Source organism: Coregonus lavaretus, assembly GCF_964263955.1.
Source record: "Coregonus lavaretus genome assembly, chromosome: 24".
NCBI lineage: Eukaryota > Metazoa > Chordata > Actinopteri > Salmoniformes > Salmonidae > Coregonus > Coregonus lavaretus.
Genome location: NC_140011.1, coordinates 45,203,840 through 45,225,003, shown reverse-complemented (window position 1 = coordinate 45,225,003; position 21,164 = coordinate 45,203,840). Strand labels below are relative to the sequence as shown.

Below are 21,164 nucleotides of genomic sequence, written 5' to 3'. Positions count from 1 at the left end.
GATAACTAATGTAAAGCATACTGTGTCCATAATAAGTATATATGTTATAGGTTGAGAGCTTTTATAGGTTGAGAGCACAGTAAGAAAGATATGGCATATAGAAGCAAACCGGATGGACATCATGAAAATGATCGGAGAGGTTGAGAGTAGAGGAAGTTCAGGAGTAAAAACAAACAAAATATAATTATTGTAAAATTAACAGTGTCCATAAAATGTATATAGTATGTATAAGCTGGAAGTAGAGGCCTAAGCATTGTTGTTCACTAGTGTACTCCAATTAGGGAAGGGGTGGCGGGGTTGGAAATTAATAAAGGGAAATATATTTTTAAAAAGGATGTGTGTGTGTGTGTGTGTGTATATATATATATATATATATTTGCGCAGAAAAAAACATAAGGGGTATTGGAAGTGATGCAGACAATTACATTGATGGAAGTTACAATCTATCTGTGTCACGATCGTCGTAGTAATGAGTAGACCAAGGCGCAGCGTGAGAAACAAACATGACTTTAATAAGTTAAAGTTTCTAAACAAAACAAAACACGACTCGTGAAGTCCACGGTGACAATGACCGAACACGGAACAAAAACCCACAAACCCAAAGTGAAACACAGACTGTTAAATATGGCTCCCAATCAGAGACAACCAGCCGACAGCTGACACTCGTTGCCTCTGATTGGGAGTCACACCGGCAAACATAGAAACAGACAACCTAGAAATAAACACATAGAATGAACACACCCTGGCTCAACATATAGAGTCCCAGAGCCAGGGTGTGACAGTACCCCCCCCTAAAGGCGCGGACTGCGACCGCGCCTCAACTAAACAAAACAGGGGAGGGCTGGGCGGGCATACCTCCTCGGCGGCGGCTCTGGCTCCGGCCTTGACCACCACCCTCCAATACACCCCCCATAGTGCCCCTGGTCCAGTCTGTCGACTCGCACCCCTGGCTTGGTGCGTGGAGGAGGAACGGGCCTTACCAGGCTGACTTCTCGCACCCCTGGCTTAGTGCGAGTGGCAGGAACAGGCCGGGTCGGGCTGGCGACGCGCACCGTAGACTTGGTGCGGGTGGCAGGAACAGGCCGGACCGGGCTGGCGACGCGCACCGTAGGTTTAGTGCGTGGAGCAGGGACAGGCCGGGCTGGGCTGTCGACGCACACCGTAGGCTTGGTGCGTGGAGCAGGGACAGGCCGGGCTGGGCTGTCGACGCACACCGTAGGCTTGGTGCGGGTGGCAGGAACAGGCCGGGCTGGGCTGGCGACGCACACCGTAGGCTTGGTGCGTGGAGCAGGGACAGGCCGGACCGGGCTGGCGACGCACACCGTAGGCTTGGTGCGTGGAGCAGGGACAGGCCGGGCCGGGCTGGGCTGTCGACGCACACCGTAGGCTTGGTGCGTGGAGCAGGGACAGGCCGGACCGGGCTGGCGACGCACACCGTAGGCTTGGTGCGTGGAGCAGGGACAGGCCGGACTGGGCTGGCGACGCACACCGTAGGCTTGGTGCGTGGAGCAGGGACAGGCTGGGCTGGGCTGTCGACGCACACCGTAGGCTTGGTGCGTGGAGCAGGGACAGGCCGGACCGGGCTGGCGACGCACACCGTAGGCTTGGTGCGTGGAGCAGGGACAGGCCGGACTGGGCTGGCGACGCACACCGTAGGCTTGGTGCGTGGAGCAGGGACAGGCCGAACCGGGCTGTGGAGACGGATAGGAGGCCTGGAGTGAATAGCGGCCACCACCCGTCCTGGCTGAATGCCTACCCTCACACACTCTGTGTGAGGCATCCGCACAGGACGTACAGGGCGGTGTACCCCTGGCCTGGTGGCCTTCTGGAGTCGCCCCCTTTTCTCCTCCGTCAGCCCCGTCGTCCATGCCGTGTGCCCCCCCCTAAAATGTTTCTGGGGTTGCCTCACGACCGTCCGACGACGACCCTGATCACGCCGTAGCTCCTCTCTACGGCGCGCCTCAACCGTCTCACTCCATGGCCGGCGATCCATCCCGGCCAGGATTTCCTCCCAGGTCCAGGACCCCTGCCCGTCCAAGATCTGCTCCCACGTCCAGGCTGCCTGCTCCTGTACACGCTGCTTGGTCTTGGTATGGTGGGTTTTTCTGTCACGATCGTCGTAGTAATGAGTAGACCAAGGCGCAGCGTGAGAAACAAACATGACTTTAATAAGTTAAAGTTTCTAAACAAAACAAAACACGACTCGTGAAGTCCACGGTGACAATGACCGAACACGGAACAAAAACCCACAAACCCAAAGTGAAACACAGACCGTTAAATATGGCTCCCAATCAGAGACAACCAGCAAACAGCTGACACTCGTTGCCTCTGATTGGGAGTCACTCAGTCAAACATAGAAAATGACGAACTAGAACACCCAACATAGAAACAGAACACATAGAATGAACACACCCTGGCTCAACATAATGAGTCCCAGAGCCAGGGTGTGACAATCTGCAATATTAAAGCTGATCTACCCCCTAAAAACAAAAACAAAAAAAACAATAACACGATAAGTAGCTCTGATTAGGTATAACACACCGGTCTGTGTAGACACTGGTCCTGGACAAAATATGTTTTTATTCGGTTTTATTTACTGCAGTGTCTATTAATTGTCCAAATGCACGGCCGCTTTCCCACTCTATATTGCAATAGAATCTTTACAATTGCCTTAGTATACGTAATTCCCAAACATTCTAAGAATGTATAAAAAAGTGAACATGACTATCTAAGTGGTCGCTTGTCAGAAAATGGTTTAAAAAGTGTCATATTATTCCTGGGGTTGTATATGAACAGATTTTAACAAGATTTCATGTTGCTAAAATGCTGTCAGTTCCATTTTAAATGTAACAACGTTTCACACATAAGTTACTTTCAAAGAGATGGCTAACAACAGCAAGCAGGCTGCAATAAAAAAACTCAGTTCCACTCTCCAGATGATAATAATTTGAAACTTAACCTCTTGTTGAAATTATTCTTGAAAAGGGAGAAGCTGACAAATTAGCGACAACATCCTCTTTGATAACACCTGCTGCAGCCGCTGCAAACTAGCCCACAACCAACTCTAACTAGCTAGACCGCGGGAAAACTACTGCTCACTATTGCGCAGTGACCTGTTGGCCTTCAAGAAGGCAGAAGTTTCCATACGTTTTTGTAAAAAACGGTCCCACCCATTAAGTCAAAATGTGATTGGTTGATTCCATTGTCACTCCAAAATGTTGCCCTAATACAGTTGAATGGCAGATGCCTTTATCTATCTGCTGGTGGCTTAGCCAATGGCTGACTTAGCTAGCTAGATTTATCTCTCCAGAGACCAGCAAAGAAAAATCCCGATGTATTTCTCTTCAGTGTTAAACCATTCCTTTCCAACAAAAATTAAACATCTTGGAAAATAATAATATAATTGTTTTTATTTTATTATAACAATTATTTAATAAATCCTTAGCCCTTATCTGAAGGTGCAGAAGGCCCATTGTTCCCCACTGTGTTTGGGTTAGTAATAATTAGTAGAGTGGCTCTATTTGCCCTCAGCATGCATTATTTCACTATTCTGAATGTCTAAAGAATCCATATGTTGTTCTGAAATATGAACACAGAAATACTGGGCATTTTGAACTCTTATTATGGTGGTGATTTGACAAAAATACAATCATGGTCTTGAAATGGACTCGCATTTTTCTCATCTCGGGCATGACTCTGTCTCGCACCCCTCGTCCCCCTCCCGGTCTCGGTCTTGACTCGGTCTCGATTTAGGGGGTCTCGAACACAACACTGATGTCATCTGCATAGAGTGAGACTTTATGCTCTAAGCCTCCTCTTCGAAAACCTTTTGATAGTTGTGTTATTACATATGGCTAAAGGCTCGATTGCGATGGCAAACAGCTGAGGGGACAACAACAACCCTCTCTTGTCTCACGTTGAAGTTGGAAATAGGATGAAAGGTTATTATTTGTGCGCACTGCAGCCATAGGGGAGGAGTAAAGGACTTTGATCCAGGAAATAAAATTGGGACCCGAATCCAAATTGTTTGAGTGTATAAAAAAAGATAATCCCACTCCACCCAATCAAACGCCTTCTCAGCATCAAGTGATAACAATAACTCTGGAGTGTCAGATGAAGAGGGATTATAAGTGTATTATAAAAATGTTGAAAAAAGAATGACGACGTTTAATGAAACCAGTTTGATCTGTAGATGATGGAGGGAAGGACTGACTCAAAACGGCAGGAAAGTATCTTTACGTTGCAATTGAATAAAGAAATTGGCGTATATGAACCACACTCAAGTTTTTTTTTTTCCTTTTGCAGAATAAGTTAAATACATCTCATTGTTGAGGGTAAAGCGTTTGAGGAGAATGATTCCTCAAATACGGAAAGCACGAGAGGAGAATAAGATCGTAGTGCCCAGAGGATTTACCACACTGCATAGATTTAATTGCCAACACCATCTCTTCTACAGAGAACTGTTCTTCCGATTCAGCAGCTATCTCAGGTTCAACTGTAGGAATATCTAAGTTCTCAAAGAATGTGTCGAATAAGGTAGCAGCGTTATACCAGCGTGTATAACCAAGCCTCTGTGTGGCAAGTTATGAGTTATTATTAAAGCAGTTTGTTACCCAGTTCGTTATTTATCTCCGGTATGGAAGCAGTTTGTTACCCAGTTCGTTATTTATCTCCGGTATGAAAGCAGTTTGTTACCCAGTTCGTTATTTATCTCCGGTATGGAAGCAGTTTGTTACCCAGTTCGTTATTTATCTCCGGTATGGAAGCAGTTTGTTACCCAGTTCGTTATTTATCTCCGGTATGGAAGCAGTTTGTTACCCAGTTCGTTATTTATCTCCGGTATGGAAGCAGTTTGTTACCCAGTTCGTTATTTATCTCCGGTATGGAAGCATTTTGTTACCCAGTTCGTTATTTATCTCCGGTATGGAAGCAGTTTGTTACCCAGTTCGTTATTTATCTCCGGTATGGAAGCAGTTTGTTACCCAGTCCGTTATTTATCTCCGGTATGGAAGCAGTTTGTTACCCAGTTCGTTATTTATCTCCGGTATGGAAGCAGTTTGTTACCCAGTCCGTTATTTATCTCCGGTATGGAAGCAGTTTGTTACCCAGTTCGTTATTTATCTCCGGTATGGAAGCAGTTTGTTACCCAGTTCGTTATTTATCTCCGGTATGGAAGCATTTTGTTACCCAGTTCGTTATTTATGGTGTGTATGGGTATATCAGCTATGGTTTGATTCGCGGTTCTCTGACGCAGATGCTGTGCTATCGTTTTCCCTGATTTGTCGATGTTCATAATTTTGGTACCGAGATTTACTAATAAGATTTTCAGCTTGTCTAGTTGAAGGAAGATCAAACTCTGTCTGAAGTGTCAAACTTTTGTTTTAGTAGGTCTGCGGAAGAACAGTGTGAATATTCAAATATATCCATATCCAAATCAAATGATGAGAGATGAGGAGAGGAGAGGAGAGGAGAGGAGAGGAGAGGAGAGAGGAAGAAGAGAAACCTTTAGATATCCAAATCCGAGATCTTATTTGTACGTTGAACACTTCCTTAATCTTGCGTTGTACAAAATAATTTGGCCCCTTCGATAAGCCTTTATTGTTTCCTATACTGTTGTACATTCCATGCGTTTGATTAAGCTCAAGAAACAGCTCAATTTGAGAAGATATAAATGCAACACAGGTTTCTTCTGATAGCAGCAGTGAGTTAAGTCACCATGGGGCGGCAGGTAGCTTAGTGGTTAAGAGCGTTGTGCCAGTAACCGAAAGGTCGCTGGTTCTAATCCCCGAGCCGACTAGGTGAAAAAAATCTGTCGACGTGCCCTTGAGCAAGGCACTTAACCCTAAATTGCTCCTGTAAGTCGCTCTGGATAAGAGCGTCTGCTAAATGAGGGCGATAATTAGGCTGTGTATTTGGTGTAAGTAGTTTCATAGTAAGAATAGGAGAATGATCCGAAATGACTATAGCTTGGTAGTCACACTCTATGATAAGTGGCAGAAATCAATTTTCTAGGAAAAAGTAGTCTAGACGTGAGAAGGTCTTATTAAAAAATAATACTCCCTAGCTGTGTGGAGAAACGCCAGGTATGCCATAGGTCTGAAGAAATAGCTGAATGGTGAGTACTGTCTTCGATGCAGATGATACCCTAGGAGAGCTACCATCCAGATTGGGCGACACAATTCATATCACCAACTACTATTAGGTGGTGTGTATCCGTATTTGGCAATCGAGAAAAATATATTTGTGAAGAATGAACTGTTGTCCCAATTTGGTGCATAAATGTTAGCTAAGATAACAGATGTACTATAGTCTTCCTGCTACAATAATGAAACGGCCTGATGAGTCTGCGTCTACACTTAACATTGCGAACAGTATGTTCTTACTAATCAAAATGGCTGCTCCTCTAGTTTTAGAATGAAAATTGAAATGATATGACTGACTGACACACCCTCCTTTTTAAACGAGAGTAGTCGAAAGTGCGGCGATGTGTCTCCTGAAGAAAGGCGATATCTACTTTAAGTTGATTTAAATGCACAAGAACCCTTTTACGTTTCACTGAGTGATTTAAAGATTTTACATTCCAGCTAACAAAAGTGACCGAGCAACCAGCTGTCCCTTGCCATGTGAAGTCAGGTGGGAAAAGGATAAATGCTAGATGACAATAACAACTGACCCATTCATTTTTTTTTACAAAAAGAGCAAATGAAAACCCCCAAAGTTGAATAATAAAAAAAAAAAAAACATAAACAAACAATACTCTGAAGTCTGGTATGAAAAACCCCCACCCTGGTCACCTCATAGAACAAGGTAACCGCTAATCCCCACACAAAGATATCCACACATAATGTGCTTGTAGTGGGGAACACTAAACCTATCCAGTAGCTTGTAGTGGGGAACACTAAACCTATCCAGTAGCTTGTAGTGGGGAACACTAAACCTAACGAGTAGCTTGTAGTGGGGAACACTAAACCTATCGAGTAGCTTGTAGTGGGGAACACTAAACCTATCGAGTAGCTTGTAGTGGGGAACACTAAACCTATCGAGTAGCTTGTAGTGGGGAACACTAAACCTATCGAGTAGCTTGTAGTGGGGAACACTAAACCTATCGAGTAGCTTGTAGTGGGGAACACTAAACCTATCGAGTAGAGAGCCCTGCTGAAATAGTGAAGGATTTAAAACAAGTTGCCATAACAAATAAATAAAAAATAGTTATTTACATCCCAAAACTAGACTGTTTTTAAAGAAAGTATAAAACATTTTATAAATCACATCTTACATCAATAACACTAGGAGCAACATTACATTTTAGTCATTTAGCAGACACTCTTATCCAGAGCGACTTACAGTTAGTGAGTGCATACATTTTTCATACTGGCCCCCCGTGGGAAACGAACCCACAACCCTGGCGTTGCAAGCGCCATGCTCTACCAACTGAGCTACAGGGGACATCTTTTAAAGAAAGGACATAGCCTAATAATAGAACTATGCTTAATCTAACCTGGATACGGGTACCATCGAGAAATGAAATGTAAAACAAAAGGAGAATTGACTCACCAGAATTAAGACACTAACGTTACCAATTAATAACAACATCAACCGATGCCACTGGCAACGCTATATCTAAAAAAAAAGAGACTGAGTCAGCAGTGCTAGACACATTCGTCCATTGCTTCGTCCGACCTCGGTAGAATGTTGGCCTTTACGAAGGCCATCGCCTTATGGGGGTCTTGGAACTCCTTCTCGGTGCCGTTGTACGTTATACGGAGCCGGGCAGGAAAAGCCACTTATCCATTTTGAGGGCTTCCTTCAATAACTTTGAGACCGATGAAGTAGAACTTGAGCTAACCTCCTCAGCTAACCCCGTGATCCTGATATTGGATCTTCGCATATGACTTTGTACATTTATGCATTGGTTCCTTAAGGCCACATCAGTTTCGAGCTTCTTAACTGTGGTTTGTGGTGTAGTCGTGCCTTGTTTCCATCAGTTGTCTTCAGTTCAGCGCAAACCGTTTAGCGTATGCGTTGCGAGTTCTTTCTTGACTGCTTGTAACTCCGACTTAATGAAATGGAAAGTTTTCATTGAGCACCTCCTTGAGCTCCGACTTGAGTATAGATTAAATGTAAAGAAGAAGAAATCTCTGCCTTCAAATCCTCTGCGTCCATTTTTTCGCCGATCTGAGGGGAGGAGCCGCTGCTGTTGAAGACCTCGAGCTCCTCGTGTTTTCTCTTTTTGTCAGTAAAGCTGAACTTAAACTTTTGCAGGTTTATGCGCACATTTACGCATTAAAACTTAAAATAAAAGTTGAACAAAAGTAAAACTAAATGCATGCTCTTCAATCGAACGCTGCTTGCGCCCGCCCGCCCGACTAGAATCACTACTCTCGGCGGGTCTGACCTAGAGTATGTGGACAACTACAAATATCTAGGTGTCTGGTTAGACCGTAAACTCTCCTTCCAGACTCATATTAAGCATCTCCAATCCAAAGTTAAATCTAGAATCGGCTTCCTATTTCGCAACAAAGCCTCCTTCACTCATGCTGCCAAACATGCCCTCGTAAAACTGACTATCCTACCGATCCTTGACTTCGGCGATGTCATTTACAAAATAGCCTCCAACACTCTACTCAGCAAATTGGATGTAGTCTATCACAGTGCCATCCGTTTTGTCACCAAAGCCCCATATACTACCCACCATTGTGACCTGTACGCTCTCGTTGGCTGGCCCTCACTACATATTCGTCGCCAAACCCACTGGCTCCAGGTCATCTATAAATCACTGCTAGGCAAATCCCCGCCTTATCTTAGCTCATTGGTCACCATAGCAACACCCACTCGTAGTCTGCGCTCCAGCAGGTATATCTCACTGGTCATCCCCAAAGCCAACACCTCCTTTGGCCACCATTCATTCCAGTTCTCTGCTGCTAATGACTGGAACGAACTGCAAAAATCTCTGAAGCTGGAGACTCTTATCTCCCTCACTAACTTTAAGCATCAGTTGTCAGAGCAGCTTACCGATCACTGCACCTGTACACAGCCCATCTGAAATTAGCCCACCCAACTACCTCATCCCCATATTGTTATTTATTTTGCTCATTTGTACCCCAGTATCTCTATTTGCACATCATCTTCTGCACCACTATCACTCCAGTGTTAATACTAAATTGTAATTATTTTGCACTATGGCCTATTTATTGCCTTACCTCCATAACTTACTACAGTTGCACACACTGTATATATATTTTCTGTTATTGACTGTACGTTTTGTTTATTCCATATGTAACTCTGTGTTGTTGTTTTTATCGCACTGCTTTGCTTTATCTTGGCCAGGTCGCAGTTGTAAATGAGAACTTGTTCTCAACTGGCTTAACTGGTTAAATAAAGGTGAAATAAAAAAAGAATATAAAAAAAAATTCAAAGGCTGTGTTTCCTAGGTCTTTTGGGGTCAAAGAGCAAAGAAAGTATTCAATAAATGCAATTTCAGAAGGAGCTCGGGAAAAACACGACCTCACAAGCGCCCCTGTTCTATTCTATTCTAATGCAGAACTCTGCGGCCAGGACCTACACCCAGAGTTCTGTGAGGATGGGTGTGGTCCTGGACCCGGCTCTCACCTGGCAGGTCAAGTACTCCATCGAGGCTGGGGACAGCGAGGGCATCTTCCAGGTAGGAAGGAGGTCAATTCACAATCCATTAGGGCTCTGTTCATAGGGCTCTGGTCAAAAGTAGTGCACTATTTAGGAAACAGGGTGCCATTTGAGTGCCATTCTCTGTTCAGTAATACAACATATCACTTAAATCTGTTGTTTTTTAATCAATACGGACGCCCTAGATCAACTGTGTAAAGTAAGCAGCCTTGGCTTGTCTGATCCAGAACGGCTCATAGGAGCAGGAGTCTATCTCCTGTTTCTGTAGCTTGATGTACAGGACACCCCCTGGACAGGACACTAGTCTATCTCCTGTTTCTGTAGTGAGACAGCTTGATGTACCAGTACACCCCCTGGACAGGACACTAGTCTATCTCCTGTTTCTGTAGCTTGATGTACAGTACACCCCCTGGACAGGACACTAGTCTATCTCCTGTTTCTGTAGTGAGACAGCTTGATGTACAGTACACCCCCTGGACAGGACACTAGTCTATCTCCTGTTTCTGTAGTGAGACAGCTTGATGTACAGGACACCCCCTGGACAGGACACTAGTCTATCTCCTGTTTCTGTAGTGAGACAGCTTGATGTACCAGTACACCCCCTGGACAGGACACTAGTCTATCTCCTGTTTCTGTAGTGAGACAGCTTGATGTACCAGTACACCCCCTGGACAGGACACTAGTCTATCTCCTGTTTCTGTAGTGAGACAGCTTGATGTACAGTACACCCCCTGGACAGGACACTAGTCTATCTCCTGTTTCTGTAGTGAGACAGCTTGATGTACAGTACACCCCCTGGACAGGACACTAGTCTATCTCCTGTTTCTGTAGTGAGACAGCTTGATGTACAGTACACCCCCTGGACAGGACACTAGTCTATCTCCTGTTTCTGTAGTGAGACAGCTTGATGTACCAGGACACCCCCTGGACAGGACACTAGTCTATCTCCTGTTTCTGTAGTGAGACAGCTTGATGTACCAGTACACCCCCTGGACAGGACACTAGTCTATCTCCTGTTTCTGTAGCTTGATGTACAGTACACCCCCTGGACAGGACACTAGTCTATCTCCTGTTTCTGTAGCTTGATGTACAGGACACCCCCTGGACAGGACACTAGTCTATCTCCTGTTTCTGTATTGAGACAGCTTGATGTACAGTACACCCCCTGGACAGGACACTAGTCTATCTCCTGTTTCTGTAGTGAGACAGCTTGATGTACAGTACACCCCCTGGACAGGACACTAGTCTATCTCCTGTTTCTGTAGTGAGACAGCTTGATGTACCAGTACACCCCCTGGACAGGACACTAGTCTATCTCCTGTTTCTGTAGCTTGATGTACAGTACACCCCCTGGACAGGACACTAGTCTATCTCCTGTTTCTGTAGTGAGACAGCTTGATGTACAGGACACCCCCTGGACAGGACACTAGTCTATCTCCTGTTTCTGTAGTGAGACAGCTTGATGTACCAGTACACCCCCTGGACAGGACACTAGTCTATCTCCTGTTTCTGTAGTGAGACAGCTTGATGTACAGTACACCCCCTGGACAGGACACTAGTCTATCTCCTGTTTCTGTAGTGAGACAGCTTGATGTACAGGACACCCCCTGGACAGGACACTAGTCTATCTCCTGTTTCTGTAGTGAGACAGCTTGATGTACAGTATACCCCCTGGACAGGACACTAGTCTATCTCCTGTTTCTGTATAGTGAGACAGCTTGATGCCTTACCCCCAATCTATCTCCTCAATGCTGAGTGACATCGGGTCCCATTTTTTAAGTCTTTGGTATGACTCGGCCGGGGATCGGACTACAGACCTTCCAATCTCAGGGAGGACCTAACTACAAGGCCACTGAAATGGTTCGACTGGTAGATCGACTGTGTAGTGCACTACTCTGACCAGAACCCTGTCCTTTCCTGTCCCTCCATGTCCGTCCCTTCCCCCATATAGGGAATAGGGTGCTAATTGGGACGCATATTTAAATCTGTCGTATTCGATTCCCTAATTGTCGACGGATCTACTAATGGGCTAATCTACTAATCTAATTGATCTAATTGGTCCCCAGGCTGAGGACCTGGTGCTGGGGGACTTCAGCTTCCTGAGGGTGCAGACCAATGGAGGCAGTGGGGGCACCTTAAACCGAGAGGTGCAGGACAATTATACACTGACGGTGAGGAGACACACACACACACACACACACACACAGACACACACACACACACACACACACACACACACACACACAGACACACACACACACACACACACACACACACACACAGACACACACACACACACACACACACACAGACACACAGACACACACACACACACACACAGACACACACACAGAAACACACACAGAGAGACACACACACACACACACACACACACACACAGACACACACACACACAGACACACACACACACAGAGAGACACACACACACACAGACACACACACAGACACACACACACAGAGAGACACACACACACACACACACACACACACACAGACACACACACACACACACACACACACACACACACACAGACACACACACAGACAAACACACACACACACACACACACACACACACACACACACACACACACAGACACACAGACACACAGACACAGACAGACAGACACAGACACAAACACACACACACACACACAGACAGACACACACACACACAGACACACACACACACACCACACGATGAACCGGGAGGTACCCTGATGTTAGTGAATGACTCTGTACATCTTTTCCCAATAAATCAATCAATCATGTGTGTGCATGTGGTGTGCGTGTGTCTGTGTGTGTGTTTGTGTGTAGGTGCGGGCCACAGCGCAAGGCAGGCTGGAGGCCTTCACCACCGTCTACGTCAACATCCTAGACATGAATGACCTTCGACCTCTGTTTGCCCCGACCTCCTACTCCTTCGTGGTCCCTGAGGGCTCCCTGCTAGGCGCCAGTGTGGGCAGAGTAACGGCCACGGACGCAGACGTAGGATCCAACGGGCAGTTTTACTACTTCTTCAGGTATTACTGTTATTATTGGTGTTGTTCCTTTCTACTACTTCTCTTTCTACATTGTTGTTCATTTTTAATCGTGTAAAGTATGCTGTGACCTTTTTGTGACCTTTTGTGTTGGATCCAATAGGTAGTTTTACTGTTGTTTTACTAGCTTAGTTTCACTAGCTGAGGTTAATGTGGTGCGGGAGTCAGGCGCAGGACACCGAAGCTAGTCCAACAAAGTTTACTAGTGCAAAGCCCAAGCACAATACAATCAATGGCCTCAAACAACAAACTGAGGCGAGCGATTACGCAGACTGTGCGTAAACTAACAAAACAATAAACAGAAAAACACGCAGCCCTAACGGACAGGCGAATAACAACACACAACCTAACCAATACAAAACAGGCAACTTATAGAACACATAATCAGACACAAACGGACACAGGTGCAATAGACAGACAAAAGCAATCAAACATAGAAACATTCAACGGTGGCAGCTAGTACTCCGGGGACGACGAACGCCGAAGCCTGCCCGAACAAGGAGGAGGAGCAGCCTCGGCAGAATCCGTGACAGTACCCCCCCCCTTGACGCGCGGCTCCAGCCGTGCGCCGACCCCGGCCTCGGGGACGGCCAGGAGGACGCGGACCCGGGCGCGTGGGATGCCCACGGTGGAACTCAGTCAGGAGGGATGGATCTAGGATGTCCCTCCTAGGCACCCAGCACCGTTCCTCCGGACCGTACCCCTCCCACTCCACGAGATACTGGAGACCTCTCATCCGGCGTCTCGAGTCCAAGATGGTCCGGACCCTGTACGCCGGGGCCCCCTCGATGTCCAATGGGGGCGGAGGGGTCTCTCTTATCTCATCTTCTTGGAGTGGGCCAGCTACCACCGGCCTGAGAAGAGACACATGGAACGAGGGGTTAATATTCTTGTAATCAATCGGCAGTTGTAACCTGTAACACACCTCGTTCAATCTTCTCAGGACTTTAAAGGGCCCCACAAACCGCCGACCCAGCTTCCGGCAGGGCAGGCGGAGGGGCAGGTTTCGAGTCGAGAGCCAGACTCGATCTCCCGGTGCGTATACCGGTCCCTCACTGCGGTGGCGATCGGCGCTCGCCTTCTGTCGACGGATGGGCCGCTGCAGATGGACATGTGCAGCGTCCCACGTCTCCTCCGAGCGCCGAATCCACTCATCCACCGCAGGGGCCTCGATCTGGCTCTCGTGCCATGGTGCCAGGACCGGCTGATACCCTAAAACACACTGGAAAGGTGTTCAATTGGTGGAGGAGTGGCGGAGAGAGTTCTGGGCCATCTCTGCCCAGGGGATATACCTAGACCACTCCTCCGGCCGGCCCTGGCAATAGGACCTCAGAAACCTACCCACATCCTGGTTGACTTGTTCAACCTGCCCATTGCTCTCTGGGTGGTACCCCGAGGTAAGGCTCACCGAGACCCCCAAGCGTTCCATGAACGCCCCCCAGACTCTGGAGGTGAACTGGGGACCTCGGTCAGACACAATAGCCTCGGGGACCCCATAGTGCCGGAACACGTGGGTAAATAGGGCCTCAGCGGTCTGTAGGGCAGTAGGAAGACCCGGCATTGGCAGGAGACGACAGGCCTTGGAAAACCGATCCACAACGACCAAAATGGTGGTATTCCCCTGGGAGGGGGGGAAGGTCGGTCACAAAATCCACCGAGAGGTGGGACCATGGTCGTTGTGGAACGGGCAGGGGATATAACTTTCCCCTGGGCAAATGTCTAGGCGCCTTACACTGGGCGCACACCGAGCAGGAGGAGACATATACCCTCACATCCCTAGCTAACGTTGGCCACCAGTATTTCACGCTAAGGCAGTGCACTGTCCGGCCAATACCTGGATGTCCAGAGGAGGGTGATGTATGAGCCCAATAAATAAGGCGCTCACGAACCTCGAGCGGAACGTACGTCCGCCCCACAGGACACTCGGGGGGAGTAGGGTCGGTACGCAGGGCCCGCTCGATCTCCGCATCGACCTCCCACACCACCGGAGCCACCAGACAAGACTCCGGCAGTATGGAAGTAGGCTCAATGGACCTCTCCTCTGTGTCATACCGCCGGGACAGGGCGTCTGCCTTACCGTTCTGGGACCCTGGGATGTATGTGATCTTAAAAACAAACCGGGTTAGGAACATGTTCCACCTAGCCTGACGAGGGTTTAGTCTCCTAGCTGCCCGGATGTACTCCAGGTTACGGTGGTCAGTCAGAATGAGGAAAGGGTGTTGAGCCCCCTCAAGCCAATGCCTCCACACCTTTAGGGCCTGGACTACAGCTAACAGCTCCCTGTCCCCTACGTCATAATTACGCTCCGCCGAGCTGAGCTTCTTGGAATAGAACGCACAGGGGCGGAGTTTAGGTGGCGTGCCGGACCGTTGCGACAGGACTGCCTCAATGCCGGCCTCTGACGCGTCCACCTCAACTTGGAATGGTAAAGCGGGATCCGGATGCGCCAGCACCGGAGCCGAAGTGAACAGGTTCTTTAGTTTAAGAAATGCCCTGTCCGCCTCAGCTGACCACTGCAAACGCACCGGAACCCCCTTTAGCAGGGACGTAATGGGAGCTGCCACCTGTCCAAAGCCCCGGATAAACCTCCGGTAGTAATTAGCAAAACCCAAAAACTGCTGCACCTCTTTTACAGTGGTTGGAGTTTGCCAATTACGCACGGCCGACACACGGTCAACCTCTATCTTCACTCCAGACGCGGACAATCGATAACCCAAAAAGGAGACGGACTCCTGGAAAAACAAGCATTTTTCTGCCTTGACATACAAGTCATGCTCCAACAGCCTCCTCAACACTCGGCGCACCAGGGCTACATGCTCGGCTCGTGTAGAAGAGTACACTAGGATATCGTCGATGTACACTACCACACCCTGCCCATGCATGTCCCGGAAAATCTCGTCCACAAAGGATTGGAAGACTGAAGGAGCATTCATTAACCCGTATGGCATGACGAGATACTCGTAATGACCCGAGGTGGTACTAAATGCTGTTTTCCATTCATCCCCCTCCCTAATGCGCACCAGATTGTACGCGCTCCTGAGATCTAACTTTGTGAAGAACCGCGCTCCGCGTAATGACTCCGTCATAGTCGCAATCAGAGGAAGAGGGTAACTGTACTTAACCGTGATCTGATTGAGACTACGGTAATCAATACACGGGCGCAATCCCCCGTCCTTCTTCTTCACAAAGAAGAAACTCGAGGAAACCGGGGAAGTGGAGGACCGTATGTATCCCTGTGCCAAGGACTCGGCTATGTAAGTCTCCATAGCCGCTGTCTCCTCTTGATACAGGGGATACACACGGCTCCGCGGAAGTGCCGCTCCTGTCTGGAGATCTATCGCACAATCCCCCTGTCTATGAGGTGGTAGCCGTGTCGCCCTCGTTTTGCTGAACACAAGTGCTAAATCCTCATATTCGGGGGGAATGCGCATTGCGGGCACTTGGTTCGGACTCTCCACCAAGGTCGCCCCTAAGGAAACACCTAGACATCTCCCTACACACTGGGCAGACCACTCCATAAGAGCCCTCTGTTGCCACGCAATGGTAGGATCATGGGCGCTTAACCAGGGAAGCCCCAGCACCACGGGATACGCAGGAGAGTCGATCAGATAAAACTGAATGATCTCCTCATGACCCCCCTGCGTCGTCATCTTAAGTGGTGCTGTGACTTCTCTGATCAACCCCGACCCCAGCGGCCGGCTGTCTAGGGCATGAACAGGAAAGGGGGCTTCTACCGGCCGAAGGGGAATTCCTAACCTATAACAAAATTCACGATCAACAAAATTACCAGCGCCTTATGCTGGGAATGAGGTGCCACCTGTGGAAATCTCACAGGTATACACAAGTGACCAACAGGGAGCTCTGGGTAAGTGGGGCGCCTACTCACCTGAAATGACTCCCCAGTGCGTGACCTGTTGTCCCCTCTCCCAGGAGACCCTCCCCAGCACCTAGCCGCAGTGTGTCCTCCACGGCCACAGTTGGTGCAGGGGACGGCCCCCCTCGGGTTCTCTCTCCTCCTCTCCCTAGCGCCAGCACCCCCGAGCTCCATGGGAACCGGCTCGGAGGTGCTGGAGGGTGGAATGGACGACCCCCACTCGGGACGTCCGCGGGTAGCCAGCAGGGTGTCGAGACGGATGGAAATGTCCACCAACTGTTCGAAGGATAGGTTGGTGTCCCTGCAGGCCAGCTCACGACGAACGTCCTCTCGTAGGCTACACCGGTAATGGTCGATGAGGGCCCTCTCATTCCACCCCGCATCCACCGCTAGAGTCCGGAACTCCAGGGCGAACTCCTGGGCACTCCTCTTCCCCTGTCGGAGGTGGAACAGACGTTCCCCCGCCGCCTTCCCCTCAGGTGGATGATCGAACACAGCCCTGAAGCGGCGGGAGAACTCCGCGTAGGTGATGGTGGCGGCGTCTATTCCCCTCCATTCAGCGTTGGTCCACTCCAATGCCTTGCCGGATAGACAGGAGATGAGGGCGGAGACGCTCTCGTATCCCGAGGGCGCCGGGTGTATAGTGGCCAGGTAGAGTTCCACCTGCAGGAGGAACCCCTGACACCCGGCTGCAGAACCATCATATGCCCTCGGGAGCGAGAGCCGAATGCCACTGGGTTCCGGTGCTGGGAGAGGAGGACTGGCCGATGGTGATGGTAAGGTGTGCGAAGGCGTGGGCACCTCCCCCGTAACCAATCGGCGCAGCGTGTTGGACACCTCGTTCATGGCGGCCCCAAGTTGCCGGATCATGGTGTCTTGGTCGCTGATCCGATCCTCCAGCGACTTGGGTGCCGCCGCTGCTCCTGCTGACTCCATAGCGGTGTGTTGTTCTGTCACTAGCTGAGGTTAATGTGGTGCGGGAGTCAGGCGCAGGACACCGAAGCTTAGTCCAACAGACTTTACTTGTGAAACCACAAGGCAAAAACACAATGAACGGCCTCAAACAAAACAGAGGCGAGCAATTACGCAAACTATGCGTAAAACAATAAAACAACAAAACAGAGAAAAAACACGCAGCACTACGGACAGGCGAAAAACAACACACAACCTAACCAATACAAAACAGGCAACTTATAGAACACGTAATCAGACACAAACGGACACAAGGTGCAATAGACAGACAAAAGCAATCAAACATAGAAACATTCAACGGTGGCAGCTAGTACTCCGGGGACGACGAACGCCGAAGCCTGCCCGAACAAGGAGGAGGAGCAGCCTCGGCAGAATCCGTGACACTTAGTTTATATATTTTAATAATATACAGTACCAGTCAACTTTGGACACACCTACTCATTTAAGGATTTTTCTTAATTTTTTTACATTTTTTTTACATTGTAGAATAATAGTGAAGACTTCAAAACTATGAAATAACACATATGGAATCATGGAGTAACAAAAAAAGTGTTTAACAAATCAAAATATATTTTATATTTAAGATTCTTCAAATAGCCACCCTTTGCCTTGATGACAGCTTTGCACACTCTTGGCATTTTCTGAACCAGCTTCACCTGGAATGCTTTTCCAACAGTCTTGAAGGAGTTCCCACATATGCTGAGCACTTGTTGGCCTCTTTTCCTTCACTCTGCGGTCCGACTCATCCCAAACCATCTCAATTGGGTTGAGGTCGGGGGATTGTGGAGGCCAGGTCATCTGATGCAGCACTCCATCACTCTCCTTCTTGGTAAAATAGCCCTTACACAGCCTGGAGGTGTGTTGGGTCATTGTCCTGTTGAAAAACAAATTATAGTCCCACTAAGCCCAAACCAGATGGGATGGACTATCGCTGCAGAATGCTGTGGTAGCCATGTTGGTTAAGTGTGCCTTGAATTCTAAATAAATCAAAGACAGTGTCACCAGCAAAGCACCCCCACACCATAACACCTCCTCCTCCATGCTTTACGGTGTGAACTACACATGCGGAGATCATCCGCTCACCCACACCGCGTCTCACAAAGACACGACGGTTGGAACCAAAAATCTCCAATTTGGACTCCAGACCAAAGGACACATTTCCACCGGTCTAATGTCCATTGCTCATGTTTCTTGTTTTCTCGTGTTTCGTGTTTCTTGGCCCAAGCAGGTCTCTTCTTCTTATTGGTGTCCTTTAGTAGTGGTTTCTTTGCAGAAATTCGACCATGAAGGCCTGATTCACGCAGTCCCCTCTGAACAGTTGATGTTGAGATGTGTCTGTTACTTGAACTCTGTGAAGCTGCAATTTGGGCTGCAATTTCTGAGGCTGGTAACTCTAATGAACCTATCGTCTGCAGCAGAGGTAACTCTGGGTCTTCCATTCCTGTGGCGGTCCTCATGAGAGCCAGTTTCATCATAGCGCTGGATGGTTTTTGCGACTGCACTTGAAGAAACATTCAAAGTTTTCCGTATTGACTGACCTTCATGTCTTAAAGTAATGATGGACTGTCGTTTCTCTTTGCTTATTTGAGCTGTTCTTGCCATAATATGGACTTGGTCTTTTACCAAATAGGGCTATCTTCTATATACCCCTTCTGTATACCCATTAAGAATGAAAGAAATTCCACAAATCAACTTTTAACAAGGCATACCTGTTAATTGAAATGCATTCCAGGTGACTACCTCATGAATCTGGTTGAGAGAATGCCAAGAGTGTGCAAAGCTGTCATCAAGGCAAAGGGTGGCTATTTGAAGAATCTCAAAAATAAAATATATTTAGATTTGTTTAACACTTTTTTTGGTTACTACATGATTCCATATGTGTTATTTCATAGTTTTGATGTCTTCACTATTATTCTACAATGTAAAACATTGAAAAAATAAAGAAAAACCCTTGAATGAGTAGGTGTTCTAAAACTTTTGACCGGTACTGTAATAATATCTGCCATTTAGCAGATACTTTTATCCCAAAGTGACTTACAGTCATACATTTTACACATACGGTGGCCCCCAGCGGGAATCGAACTCACAACCTTTGAGCTGGAAATGTATTGTGTTTTTAATATTTCTCACATTTAATTATTTATTTATAAAAATATTATAAAAATTATTTTTATTAATTATTATTATTAAAATTCATGTTAACCACTATCATTGAGTCTATGCAACTTTATTATATGACTTGTTAAGAACATGTTTCCTCCTGAACTTATTTAGGCTTGCCACAACGAAGCAGTTGAATACTGATTGACTCAAAACATTTCAGCTTTATTAATTTTGTAAACATTTCTAAAAACATAATTCCACTTTGACATTATGGGGTATTGTGTGTAGGCCAGTGACACAAAAATCTCAATTTAATCCACTTTAAATTCAGGCTGTAACACAACTAAATGTGGAAAAAGGTTGAGGGGTTGTGAATACTTTCTGAAGGCACTGTAGAATGTTCCCTTATTCTCTTTGTGAGTCAGGTAAGTAAGCCTTGTCTGAGTCAAAACCAACATTGTAAGAAATGTGCTTTTATAAAAGAAAGTTTTGATTTTGACTTATCTCCAGGGAGCGTGTGGAGCTGTTCTCAGTGCACCCCACCAGCGGGGTCGTGACCCTGACGGGCCAACCAATCCCGGGGCAGCGGGTGGAGCTGGAGGTACGGGCGGTGGACCGTGGGATAAAGCTCTACGGGACCAACGGGGTCAGCAGCACTGCTAAGGTAGCTCTATTTCCTGTTTTGTCCGACCAAGGACTAGTAGGTTAGAGAGGCCTGAGTGTTGCTGGGGGCATCGCTAAGGTAGCTCTATTTCCTGTTTTGTCCGACCAAGGACTAGTAGGTTAGAGAGGCCTGAATGTTGCTGGGGGCACCGCTAAGGTAGCTCTATTTCCTGTTTTGTCCGACCAAGGACTAGTAGGTTAGAGAGGCCTGAATGTTGCTGGGGGCATCGCTAAGGTAGCTCTATTTCCTGTTTTGTCCGACCAAGGACTAGTAGGTTAGAGAGGCCTGAGTGTTGCTGGGGGCATCGCTAAGGTAGCTCTATTTCCTGTTTTGTCCGACCAAGGACTAGTAGGTTAGAGAGGCCTGAATGTTGCTGGGGGCATCGCTAAGGTAGCTCTATTTCCTGTTTTGTCCGACCAAGGACTAGTAGGTTAGAGAGGCCTGAGTGTTGCTGGGGGCACTGCTAAGGTAGCTCTATTTCCTGTTTTGTCCGACCAAGGACTAGTAGGTTAGAGAGGCCTGAGTGTTGCTGGGGGCACCGCTAAGGTAGCTCTATTTCCTGTTTTGTCCGACCAAGGACTAGTAGGTTAGAGAGGCCTGAGTGTTGCTGGGGGCACCGCTAAGGTAGCTCTATTTCCTGTTTTGTCCGACCAAGGACTAGTAGGTTAGAGAGGCCTGAGTGTTGCTGGGGGCACCGCTAAGGTAGCTCTATTTCCTGTTTTGTCCGACCAAGGACTAGTAGGTTAGAGAGGCCTGAGTGTTGCTGGGGGCACCGCTAAGGTAGCTCTATTTCCTGTTTTGTCCGACCAAGGACTAGTAGGTTAGAGAGGCCTGAGTGTTGCTGGGG

General features: G+C 47.7%; 1 protein-coding gene across 1 annotated transcript in view; it reads left to right on the top strand.

Moving 5' to 3' along the window:
• LOC311099906 (protocadherin Fat 3-like) overlaps positions 1-21,164 on the top strand; it is a gene marked incomplete at both ends in the record, with an annotated part of 292,315 nt that overhangs the window by 7,021 nt on the left and 264,130 nt on the right. The window contains 4 exons of the mRNA XM_084140624.1: positions 9,542-9,661; positions 11,709-11,813; positions 12,481-12,686; positions 20,164-20,317. Of these exons, the coding sequence (XP_083996750.1) occupies positions 9,542-9,661; positions 11,709-11,813; positions 12,481-12,686; positions 20,164-20,317 (585 nt within the window). The remainder of the gene's footprint in view (positions 1-9,541; positions 9,662-11,708; positions 11,814-12,480; positions 12,687-20,163; positions 20,318-21,164) is intronic.